This window comes from Micropterus dolomieu, linkage group LG09, assembly GCF_021292245.1.
Source record: "Micropterus dolomieu isolate WLL.071019.BEF.003 ecotype Adirondacks linkage group LG09, ASM2129224v1, whole genome shotgun sequence".
NCBI lineage: Eukaryota > Metazoa > Chordata > Actinopteri > Centrarchiformes > Centrarchidae > Micropterus > Micropterus dolomieu.
Window position 1 is genome coordinate 345,427 of NC_060158.1, and position 13,213 is coordinate 358,639.

Below are 13,213 nucleotides of genomic sequence, written 5' to 3' on the forward strand. Positions count from 1 at the left end.
TGCGAGAGAGAGAGAGAGAGCGAGCATGAGAGCCTGCGAGAGAGAGAGAGAGAGAGCGAGCATGAGAGCCTGAGAGAGAGAGAGAGAGAGAGCGAGCATGAGAGCCTGCAAGAGAGAGAGAGAGAGAGAGAGAGAGCATGAGAGCCTGCGAGAGAGAGAGAGAGAGAGAGAGAGCATGAGAGCGTGCGAGAGAGAGAGAGAGAGAGAGAGAGAGAGAGAGAGAGAGAGAGAGAGAGACTCCAATATCAAGTCAGATAAACAGAGAACTGGGAAAAGAGAGCATTAACATTAGAGATAGCACTTATGTGGCTTTCTCAAGTACAATATGAGGAACAAAGGTAGAGACTACTAAAAAGCATTGTGAGAAGTAAAAACACATGAAACAATAAGGAGATCAAAAATATGTTTAAATAAAGAATCAATTTAAAGCACCTGCTGAAATTCTATGACTTTCTATAATCAACACATCCTATGAAATGCTTGAGCTAGAGACGATACGCAACCGATACGCAAAAGACGATACGCAACTCTACCTATCCTTCCCGCCAGACGACCCCACCGTCTCGGCGCGGATCACAGACTGTCTCTCGGACATATCTGCATAGACGAAGGCTTACCGCCTTCAACCAGGGTGGTGAGAAACTTGACCAGCTGTCCTTTTCAGACCATGTTGCTGCTGTCTCTCGGTCGTGCCGCTTTGCTCTATACAACATAAGGAAAATCAGGCCCTACCTCACTCAATATGCCCAGACAGCTTCTGGTACAGACTATGGTTACCTCTTGCCTCAACTATTGCAATGCTCTCCTAGCAGGTCTTCCAGCTTGTGCGGTGAAACCCTTACAAATGGTTCAGAACGCAGCAGCGTCTGCTTTTTTGATCAGCCCAAAAGGACGCATGTCACTCCATTACTCAGTGACCTCCAGTGGCTCCCCGTGGCCTCCAGAATCAGATTCAAGTCACTAATGCTTGCATACAGAGTGACTACTGGGTCTGCACCATCTACCTAAACTCCATAATCCAAGTTTACGTTCCTTCTCAGCCACTACGCTCCTCCAACGAACGCCGCCTGGCTCTGCCATCCCTTCAAACACAAAGCAATCCCAGTCACGGCTATTCTCATCTATCACACCACGATGGTGGAACGAGCTACCACACGCCATCAGAGCAGAGGCGTCCCTCTCTAATTTCAAGAAGCTCTTGAAAACTCATCTCTTCTGAGAACACTTCCTCTTATAACATAACCCCTCTTATAACTCGTAACCTCTAACATGCACTTCCTGTGCTCTTCTTCTTCTATCCCCTACAATTACCTTGTATTGATTGCACTTTTTGTTAACTCTAACTTCTTTCCCTAGGTATTTACCCCATTGATGCGATATGTGCTATTTGCTCTTACCAGTATTTATTGCTGCTTTTATTAATATGTATTGTCAGTTGTAGATCTCGGGCTGTATTTTATGCTCTGTTAATGATTGTATGTTGTTCCTCAAATGTCATTGGCTCTTGATAAAAGGGTCTGCCAAATGAGTAAATGTAAATGTGTGTGTTTGAGAGAGTTTCAGTGTTAGGAATGTGCTAGGACTTGAGGTGGCCTCTGTCGATGTAGAATTTAAAACCAGACAAAAACAGAAAAGATAAACCTTGACTCTGGAGGAACAAGCAGCAGCATGTCTCTAATGACCAAATAAGAAACATTCCCCAAGAGGAGAAAGACGAGGAGCAGCCGGGGCAAAGGAAGGAGAAGAGAAAGATACAGATTAGAGAAACAGGAGAACAAATTGGAAGAGCAGAAGAAAATGAGCACAGAAAAAAAACTAGGAGGATAGTGACACACAGATTTACTAACCTTGGAAGGAACCCGCGCTGTCAACAGATAGGCTCGATGTGATGCCAAGGCCTGAGGACAGAGATAGAGACATATTAGACAGCAAAACAGGCAGAGGGAGCTTCTCAATAAATAACAGAGCTTTGGACTTGAGACTTGAATTTGAGACAGGCTCAAGTCACACAAATAAGTACTTATGGAGGCATAAAGCAAAAAGCTGGGGAGACTTGACTTGGTGACCCATAAATAAAGTATGTGTGCCATCTCTAAACTAATCTTTGTAATCAATTTAATGGTCTGATGTTCCGATTAGGCAACATATAAACACAGTCAGTACCAAATTTGATCCATGTAACCAAACAGAGATGTGTTAGGATCAAACCCAGGAGCAGTGATGTACTAAAAACACTACATTGCTTCGAACTTGCAACTAAATGTTAAACGCTCTTTTTTGATTTTGTGTGATTTTTCAGTTGTTCCTCAAGACTTGAGGCTTGACTTGACACAGCTCTGCTGAATATCAGTAAACACCTACAAGAAATTATTGTCTCTGGGGATGGAAGATAAACCCAATTCGGATCTTCTGAGTGAATTATTGGGCTGGGTATTGTTGACTTTAAAATACTTTTTTTGTGTTCTCAATTTAACATGTTATCCCTTGGATGCAGTGTTGTAGATAAATAAACTGTGCATTTTTCTATGAGGCTGAAAGGCGGTGAGGTCAGAAGGTCTAACAAAAAAAAAAACAGCTTCACTTGCAGAAAAGCTGGCAAAGGCTTCTGTAGAGAGTTTTTCACTGAGCGGGATAATACTGTATATTATCTTTCACCACGTGTTGAACTTCTATTCTGGCAGACAGTGAGTGCACATTATGGCTGCTTGCTTAGCCAATACCAGTGTGTTTCTAAATGACAAAATTAGTAGAAATTAGCTTATTTTCATCTCAACTGGGCAAGACGTTTGCTTACTTGAAATAGTGCAAGTTAAATGGTCCTTATTATCAAATTTTCACTGCAATTAGATTTTCAGAAAATGAAAGAAAGAGAGGGAGGGAAGTAAAGCGAGCAGTAGTCATTAGGAGGCTGAGCCAGCAGTGGTTTGTACAGAAACCCTCCACAGGAGAAGGAGGTCACTCCAGGTCACGCCTGCTCAAGGTAAGAGACCAGCCAATAAGATAGGAGGTCCTCTCTGACTGACGGGAGTCTGAGTTAAAAGATATTAACCTGCCTGAGGGTTGGAAGTGAGTGTTAAGAGATCTGACACTCTGAACAACCCGTTTTCAGTTTATAAAGTCTGGAAACATCCCGATTCATGTGTTTTACAGATGTGAGTGCAAGTTGATTTGTGTGAGCGAGCAGGTGAGGGAGTCCACATAAGACCACAAGACCAGATAACAGAAAACAGATGGGTGACAATCTGGACCATGAGGATTTCTTTGATTCAGGCGATGTACTGATAACACTGTAGACCTTGGATTGAACAATAAAAGGCACAATGTGTTTGTTGGGTTACCCATAGGTCGCACAGCAAAAGCTGTTTTTGAAGTTCCAAAACTTAACAATGCATAACTTTCTCCATCATACCTGTAGCTGTTTACAAGAAAGGTTTAATTGAGGGCAACTTGACGTCATCTACAACCAAGTCCAGTTGCTCCAGATTTAACATTTTTTGGATAACCACAATCTGGATGAATCTGATGTGTAGGTTTGCCTTTATCTCTCTCGTTCTCCCTCTCTCCGCACAAGTGATTTTTTCTCCTCTCCATGTCAGCTGGGAAGGGTCAATTAGGAGTGACCATTGGTTACGGCGAATTTCGACGAAAGGTGAGGAGTTTGCATGCATTCAATAAAAGGGAATGACCCCAAATATTTTATTTCTTAATGAAAATATGATGTTGTTGGTGTAAATGTACCACCGCATATGAGGCTGCAGGTATGACATGGAATCTGTACCAGCTGATAATAAAACAGCAGCAACAAGCAGAGTATTAATTAAATATTTTGACAACTTTTAAGTCTTGGTGAAGTGGACAATAATTTTCCATTAGGATTTAGTCACTACAAGTCACAACTGTGAAATACAGTGCATGTGTTTAACTTGGGCTCTGGAGAATTGTGATGGGAATTGTTGTTCTCTAATTATTATTTAATAATAATCAGATGAATCTAATCATCGGTTGCAGCTCCGTACTTGTATAGCGCCTTTCTAGTCTTTTCGACCACTCAAAGCACTTTTACACTACATCTGCATTCACCAGTCATACACATTCATACACTTGCGGAACAGCCAGGGACAGCCAAGGACTTCGACACGCAACCAGGGGGAGCCAGGGATTGAACCGCCGACCTTCCGATTAACGGCCAACCCGCTCTACCTCCTGAGCCACAGCCGCCCCAATGTATGTGTGCCAAATTAAAAAGGCACAAAGCAGCAAAGCGCTAGTTTGTTTAAATGGCCTACCAATAGATTTGAAATAGTTACAAACACACATTTTTGAGCCCAAAGCCTGAAAAGGGGAATTCTGGGGCTTTTCACTCCCTCTGCATCTTAAGGTGTTTTGTAACGAGCTTCAACAGGTGTGGTGGTTGCCACTTGGGTCAGATTGAGGCTAATGACAGCAAAATGGGCCACATCATGATAAGACTTCATATTGGAGTGTTTTCATAACTTTGATGATGTTTCAGCTGAGCTTGCTCCTTTTTGGCTCAGAGACACTTTCCTTCTCAGCGGTTTGCCTTCCTCTGACAGATTTACTGATTTATTTTTCTTGTGACGTGGTTCAGGAAACAATCTGGGCTTCATTTAACTTTAAACAAAACAAACCTGCCTGAAACACTACCATGAAACAGTGTGTTTTGCCTCATTTCAAGAAATTATAGCATAGGTTTCTAATCTGCTGGTCTACAGCTGTGGAATGTGGTGTGTATGTGCACGCCCCAGTGTGTATGTGTGTGTGTGTGTGTGTGTATGTGTGCGTGTGTGTATGTGTGTGTCCCAACACCCTGTGGCTATATGAGTGGTTTGCTTCAGTCAAGTCCTGACAGGAGTGGCAGTCACATTCTGCAGAACTGTGGTATGTGGTCAAAGGAAAAGAAATGTGAACAAAATAGAAATAAAAAATGTGTTTAATTGCACTTACTGGGTTAAGGCTGACAGGATGGATGAGTGTGCTTTAAACAGACTGTTCCAGGTTCAACTCCAGATATCTATGGGCCTTTTTTGTAAGCTTTATTCACACACTACTCCCACAGAGAGAGCTGAGGTGAGTTCACATACCTGCAGTTACAAGAAACCAAATACCTCTTTCTTAACTTTGTGCCCTTGCAAGTCCATTATCTTCATAGAAGACATCATCTTCTATTATATCTGCAATGTTGTGTTGAAATTATACTAAAACTTTTTAAAATAGGAGGACTCTTAGCAGGACTAGTTAAGTGATCAGCCACATTTAACACTTCTGGATTCAGTCAAGCAAGTCAACTCAGTAAGTTATTGTTTGTTATGTTGTTCATGATTAACAAACAAAAGAACACTGAGGATAGAAGTAGCAGCATTTGCTGGAGGTTGGGCCAACAAGAACTAATGGGAAGCCTCCAGATTCATTGCGAAAACCTCTGTCCACAAACTATTTCATACTTTGGATCTGGGGCTGTTATCCATGGTTTGGGCTGGGCTCCTTAAGTCAAACCAAGGGAAATCTTTATGATATTTTGGACAATAGTATGTGTTCAACTTTGTAGAAACCATTTGTGTTTGTCTCTTTCCTGTTTCAACATGACAATGCCCTCGTGCACAAAGCCAGCTACATAAAAAAAAAATAAAAAACAGTTTGGTGTGAAGAACTTGGCCTGGCCTACACAGAGCCCTGACCTTAACCCCATCCAACACCTCTGGGATGAAGGAACGCTGAATGAGAGCCAGGGCCTTATTTCACCAAAAATGCAACCTGTGATTTGCATCATGCAAACAAATGCAACACTTTTGACCCATGCATGAGCATGCAAGAGCTCTGACGGACTCACTAATTTATCTGCAGAGGCCGCTACCATTTGTGATCTGCGTTTAAACAGAGCTCCCAAATCTCTTTTGTGAAATAAGCCTGAAACAGTGGCTGACCTCACTGATGCTCAATGGGAGAAAACACCTGCAGCCAGGTCTCAAAATCTTGTGAGGAAGACAGTAGAAGTCCAGATCCTATCAGTTTGTCATTGGGCTGCACGATTTGGAGAAAAATTCATATTGCGATTTGTACTATGCTGACATTTTGAAATGTCTTTTTCTCATTGTGAACAAAGTTAAATAATAAACAATATTTATAACAATAACAAGTAAAACAGAACAAGGGGAGCGTGTTGCTCTACGGAGGAGGCAGCCAGAGGCATCAAATATTGGCACACTGGCTCCCGCTCAATGTGCATCTGTCTAATGCAGAGTCTCTATCGACAACCTGGAGGAGGAACTGTACATGAGTGTATTAAATACAGAGTATAATGTTTGTTAATAGTTTACTGTTAGTATAACAATAATATATTAAATACTACATTCATTAGAATTCCACTTAATAGTATACTTTTTTACCACTTGTTGAATATTATATCCACTTATAGCGGTTTCATTTCTGTGGGTTGTTTTTAATTTATTTAATCCTTGTGCAAGCATCGGTCTGTAATTTGTTAATGCTCAGTACTAACTTGTCAATAATCAATCAATCAAAATAATCACTTCATCATTTTTTAATATCCCGCCCCATCTTGGCTGGGATTGGTCAGTTGACGAAAAGTGACTGACAAGCACGTCGGCTCTGTGAAATGTTGAACAACAAAATGCACAGACACGGCTAACGTTAAATGGCCAAACCCAAACCTTCCTTATCTTCTCCCAGTTTTCTTCTGTCTCGCTTCCGCTACCGACGTCGCTCTGTTACAGAGGGACTAGAGCATTCCTCTCGTTGCTCCGGTGGCGCCTCAGATTATGTTTTGAACGAATAGTGGTGGGGTGGGGAGTGGGGGTTACTGTAGGTTGTTGTCTTAAAAGTTACTGGCACACTGCTCATAAATATTTTTCTCATTGTAAGTAGGCTTATCTGTTTTTAGAGGCACATGCGAGACCCCGGTGTAGGCGGAGATAATGAGCGGACTGCAGCACAGAGAAGAGAGTGTCACACATATTTTCTGTTTTACTAAATCGCACACTTTTTGCGGTTATGTAATTGCGCATGAGGACATCACGATTGCAATTATATTAATCGCGCAGCCCTAGTTTGTCAAGTAGATTTGTAAAGCATTGTATCTGTACAGCTGCAGAGTAAAACAAGGAAGCAGTGGTCTGATATTCACAGACAGACACTTACCAGCAGATCATGACTCACAGAGCAGAGCTACTGTAGCTGCCGCAGTCATTCAAAATTTTTAACAACCACATGCCGCCTTTCTGAGGTCAACCAAAAACTCAGTGCTTAGCTCAGCAGAAGTCCCAGACATACACATCAAAGGGAAAAAAAGTCCTATCAATACTGGACTCCTGCAAAAAGTTCTTTTACAAAAGGAATGGCTGTGAAAAGATGTTTTTGGGAGAGTCACAAATAACCGAAAATGATCAGTATTCAGTAGCTGGCCCAATCCAAAATCAGAGGTCTCAAACACCTGAATAGTATATTATTTCCACAGGATTTGGTGTGCAGGGAACCAGCAAGAAGCTGCCCGGAGTCACGCTGCTCTCCGTTTCTATAACCCTTCTCCGTTAAACGATGCAGCAACAAAACAAAAGTGCATCAATTTGAATGACAATATGCAAGTTGACTCGGGGTCTTCGGGGCAGCCTTGTGTGCTAATTGTGTTATTATTCTACAGTCAAACAAATTACTACTGCAGAATTACCTTTCTACGGGATTAAAATCTGCCTCAAAGGAGTATATTCTGTTCTGTAGTGACTTCCTGTTGCTAATTTTATCTTCTCACCTGGACCTGTAGCAACATGCCCACACCAATCCAGTGTCTTGGATTCTTTTTCACTTAAGGAGCAATTAAATGACTAATACACGTAACAAATCAACTAGGCCCCCAACTTTTCTGTGGAAGCTGGGCAGCAATTTTTTCAGAGCTTGACTGCATCTAACAATTAATTATTTTCATTGTCAATTAATCGATTTGTTGTTTGGTCTATAAAATGTCAGAAAATGGTGAAAAATGTCAAAAAACACTGCCAGACATGCCAAAACAAGGACAGAAAATAATACAGAAAAATGTATTCATTATGCATTTGCAGTACTTAGAAGAAAAAACTGACCAGCTGTCACTTACCAGCACTCTGTTCTCCACCTTGTCACCTTTGACCTCCTGCTGGACTTTGAGCTTCAGGATCAGCTTCACCCTCCGACCCACCGCCTCCCGCACACTCTCTACAACAGACAGGGTCGGGGGACAAGGTTACACGACACCTGACAATTAACACCTCAGCACCTGGATGTATCAAATTACAACATATTACACAATGGATACAGGAGTTTCAGATGAGAGCTCTGATTGCCTGAGGCCCCATTTAAATCCTGTTTAGCATTTCTGCAGTACAGAGCTAGCAGTACCAGAAACAGAACTGGTCGCCACACCTCTTATGCTATCCAAAGCATTATTTACAGCATGCAATGTGGTTTTTCTTGGAGCCTTAACATGCGGTGATGTTGACTATATTCATAAGTATGAGTCTAAACAAGCAACTTGTGCAGTATTCATAGTTTCGTAAGTGGAATCTGGCTGCTCTTAGATCAGAACTTGCTATGTGCTATGTCGGTGGCATAATCTACTCCTTTCTTGTTCCTCAATTTTCATTATTGAATTGGGAACAAAGACAACAAACATTAAACAGTGAGACGGGACAGAAATAGGGGATTTTTTGGGGAACTTTACAGTAACCTTTAACTTGATATCAAACATAAAAGTCCGTTTTGACTACTGATCATTATAACACTGCACTCAGCTACCTCTGTTGTAGAGATATATGAAACAATTGCTTCGATAAGCAGCTTTCTAAAAACCTTTACAGTCACAGAAATGATCTCAAACACTTTCTCGAGTCTCCTGGAAATCCTAAAAGGTGTTGTAGAGATAACTGTAGATGATTTCTATTAAAAAGTGTTTTTAAAAGCTGTAGGAAGCTCGTGCATTCACTTCGCATTTCTAACCATCTATTTCTATTCTGCATTCTTATCTATCTATTTCAATGATGATGAATAACTGAAAGCTGATTTAGATTTGCATTATGTAGAAGCTCACATTTGGAAAATGCTACCTAGATTTCTTTCTTATAAACTTCGGCGCTTGTACGTACGTATGTAAGCAAAGATGGACTTAAAGCTCTTTTCTACAACGGGACCTTCACAGCATGTTCTCCATCAGACCTCCATGATGGAGCCAACTGTGGTTCCTCGGTGGTTTGACATAAAACTGTGATGCCACTATATTACACAGTTTAAATGTACTGGGAAAAGTATAGTCTACCATCCATAGTGTGTCTTGCACGAGACAAAACATTTCTTTCTGTCCAGATAGATTTGAATGTTCCTGCATTCATTTGGATCCGTCTTTTACTCTGAGCCAAATGTCTGGTGGAGGTATGGTGATCTTTTTTGGCAGTGGTGGGGAATTCCGGAGAAAGACGGAGGAAGATGAGGAGGGTGAAGGAGTAAGAGTTATAGAGATTACTGAGTAACAGACAGACAGAAAGAGAGTGTGAAAGACAAAGGAGGTGAAGGGAGAGACAGAAACCCAGAAGGCATTAAGATGAAGCAAGTAAAGTGAAGCTAGAATACAGAAGAAGAGTCCCGGAGTGTGTGTACACGGCAAAGAGAGAGTATTAATGAGTATGAGAGCTTGGGCCCGCCTTCATGACCTCATGCTGTCCTCCTCCTCTCTCTGACCAGACACATGATGATGTCATGTGGAGGATGAAAACATTACAGCACGAAGCAGCAGCGCGCAGGCTGATCAAAAACACATGGACTTCTCCCTCCGGCCAAGCAACTCACTCGAACAAAACCAAGGAGTTCCCAGCTGACAAATTACTTTATAGTATAATGACCTGCGACATGTTTAATAAAAGTTTCTGTCTGACTGCTCTAACACATTAGCAGTATACCAATCGCGCAGTGATCTTTTCCATTTGCTGTAACTGAGTGAAATATTCTAAAATGTCTTAATGGCCGTATCATTCCACCACATGGGATATTAACTAGAATTTGAACTGCTGTGGATTTGCGATGGCTTTCTCACACAGTAGGTATTTGTAACGACAACCCACTGTTCTAAAGTACTGCTGAAGCAATCACTCTGATAATTAATTGAATTGTTTAAGCCATTAATCAAGCAAAAATGATCAACGTTTGCTCATTTACTGGATATCTTTGAGGTGTGTGGACTTGAGACCTGAATCTGACTCTGATCTCACAAGATTGGATAATACAAGACTTATAAACAGCTTTGTTGGTCAGACTACACACAATCTAAAGTATAGCTGAAACGAGAAACAGAAAATGTATCTGCAACTATTTTGAAGATCAATGGAGTTGTTTGAGTATTTTTTTTAAGCAAATGTCAAATATTTTTATATTCTAGCTTCTTAAATGTCAGAATGTGCTGCTTTTCTTTGTGTTACGCTGCATAGTTTACTTACAAAATAAGTAATCTGAAGATTACTTGAAGTCACTTTGAGCTCCAGAATTTCAGGATGGGCATATTTCACTATTTTTAGATGAAACGATTAATTGAGTATGAAAAGAATCATTAGTTGCAGACATAATTTAAAGATGTCACCCTGAGCTCTTAAAGCTTGTTATGATATTTGCTGGCTGTTTTTCCACATCTTACAGTATGGGTTCACTATCTCATTGCTGAGTTTGATCAAGTCATCACAACTGGTGATTAACTCACTTTGATCTGGCGTTACACTGGCATTAGTGTGGGTGGTGTCTTAATGTTTCACAACTCGACCAAAGGCCAGATTCAAAGGCACACCCCTTTGCGACACATCACTTTTCTAATTCTTTAATTACAAAAAAGGAACTGATAACCTCTTCGTTTAGTTTCCAAATGCTGCTGATGAGCAGCATCAGGTCAGTATGTCCTTTTAAAACCAAAATCAGGAGATGGCAACAAAAAGCCTCATTCATCCGTCAGTCCAGTGACATACGGGGTGAGACTGGTGCTGCAGACAACATAACAGAGAGCACGGGGTTGTGAGTCAGCCTTACCACCCAGTACTGGGTTTGCTTTTGATTTCTAATGGCAGTCCAATAAAAAGAAGTCTACATGTATGTCTGTTTAACAAAATGTGTTTTTTGTTTTAGCTTTGAGGAAGATTTAAAGGCACCATGACATTACACAGGTGCGTAACACTACTGCCATTACCTGCTGCTGTTATTTGTACAATTAGAATACTCAAATATCAGGACATCGGCCCAAAATATCACCCTCCAAAAGTCAATGTAGGTCAAACTCCTAAGAGCCTTGATTAGCCGTGCCAGCACAGATTTTCAGCCATCCTGGCTGTATCAGTGCCATGTTTCATTTAAAGTCAACAGCTTAGGCTGCTTTGTCCAGCAAAACTGCAGTGATTTACGGTGTTTTTTTCCCCTCTTCCTTCTTGACACTCGCTCAGTCATCCGGGCAGCCTGTGTTGATAATATCTCACAATCCAAAAGGAATTTCACAGGACACACCCCTTTCCCAAAGCCTTCTCTCGCCCCTGCTTCAGATAAGGAAGTGGCAGAGGACAAACAGGTAGCCAGCCTTGCCCTCAAGCCATGAAAACAGCTCTTTACTGAAAATACACTAACAGGAATGCAGAAATATACAAATAACAGGAATAGAGCCACCAGTTAATAAGAGGAAAAATCATTAGTATGTTTCCTTAAGTGTAATGCACTTAGACACTATACATTTTTTATTGAACTTTATGGTAGTTGTTCCCTTCTGTAGTATCACTTCAGCATTTCTATAATATATTCCCACGAGAAACTTAAAAGAAAATTAAAGCTCCTAACGTTATCTGCTTTGTATTCCTAAAGTGACTTGTGGTTTAATAATGAGTTTGTTAAAACTTACAGTATATTTTTTATGTATCACGCCCTATGCGACTATAATATCGCTAATATGAGTTATTAATGAGTTTTCAGTGATTTCGTCGTGAACTAAATTTACCTGAGATATAATACAAGTGTTTAATTTACTTGTTTGTCCTGAGACAAACAAAAACAAGGCCACAGTGTGAGTCAGTTGGCTAGAAGTTGATCCACCTCGTAGACAGTAATGGTTTTCTTACCTAACAGTTCATTGGGAATATCCGTTTTTTCCTCCGACATTTCTTCTACCGAGGTAAACACAGAAGTGGAGTCCGGCGATGAGGACAGGAGAAGCGCGTCAAAGCGAGGAGAAAAGCGGCTGGTTCCACCGGAGGACGCGACAAACTGCTGTGAAGGTGTAGTCCCGTTTTCCTCACTGGTCACCTGTCGACACCCTGCCTACCTAACTGTTACTGTCTGCATCCTTTCCTACATGCCTGTCCACGCACCGCAATCTCACGCACACACGCGCACATTACCTCTGCAGTAGGCTACACTGGCTGTAGGTGACAGGCGGGGTACAAACTTTGATTTGAAAGTGGTTTCAGCAGGACACTTACATCCAAAAGTGAAGACAGTCGGTGTGTGTTTGGCAACAACTCACGCAAGCACGCTTCTTCTTTCACGCACACTTCAGTGATCCCTCCTTTCCTTCGGCTGTCCAGGAAAAGAAGTTTGTTTTTTTTCTGCTAAAAGTGGGAGAGCTGTGACACCTGGTGGTCATTTACCTGCACTTACCGTCCCCCTGTCGTTTGACATTAACAGTGGTGGATTGGAAGTAACATTTCCCCAAGAACGGTATTTAATTACAGTTTTGAGGTACTTGTCCTTTTCTTGAGAATTTTAATTTTATTAGCGACTTTTTATTTTACTACATTTAAAGGGGGATATTGCACACTGTACATCAAACATTTATTGAAATTACTTTTCAAATTATTTTACACACAAAACATGCGATTATCCAACAACATATTTCTTATAAACTACACAGTTGAGTTTCAAGAACTGGAAAATGCTATTTACAAATGATGCATCAGAGATATCGCATTCACGTGGGCCACTTATTTTGCATAATACTTTTAATTTTGATAGGCTACTGTAAATAGGCCTACATTGCCTACTTTTACATAACATTTTTGTTGTATTTCTGCTTTTACTTCAGTATGTAACTATGACTTAATGCATTATGAATCAGTGCATTGCAAACTTTGTCTGTCATGACTGAGAGGAGGAGATTAACAAAGGTGAGCTCTCCTCTGTGGTATAGGATGCCTCC

At 41.1% G+C, this 13,213-nt stretch overlaps 1 protein-coding gene across 2 annotated transcripts in view; it reads right to left on the minus strand.

Annotated features, from left to right (window-relative positions):
* LOC123976224 (F-actin-uncapping protein LRRC16A) overlaps positions 1–12,568 on the minus strand; it is a 40,076-nt gene extending 27,508 nt beyond the window's left edge. For both annotated transcript variants that reach the window (XM_046058186.1, XM_046058185.1), the window contains exons 1-3: positions 12,138–12,568; positions 8,126–8,223; positions 1,848–1,898 (exon numbers count right to left, since the gene is read on the minus strand). In XM_046058186.1, the coding sequence (XP_045914142.1) occupies positions 1,848–1,898; positions 8,126–8,223; positions 12,138–12,177 (189 nt within the window). In that variant the 5' untranslated portion in view covers positions 12,178–12,568. The remainder of the gene's footprint in view (positions 1–1,847; positions 1,899–8,125; positions 8,224–12,137) is intronic.
* Positions 12,569–13,213: the final 645 nt, after the last annotated feature.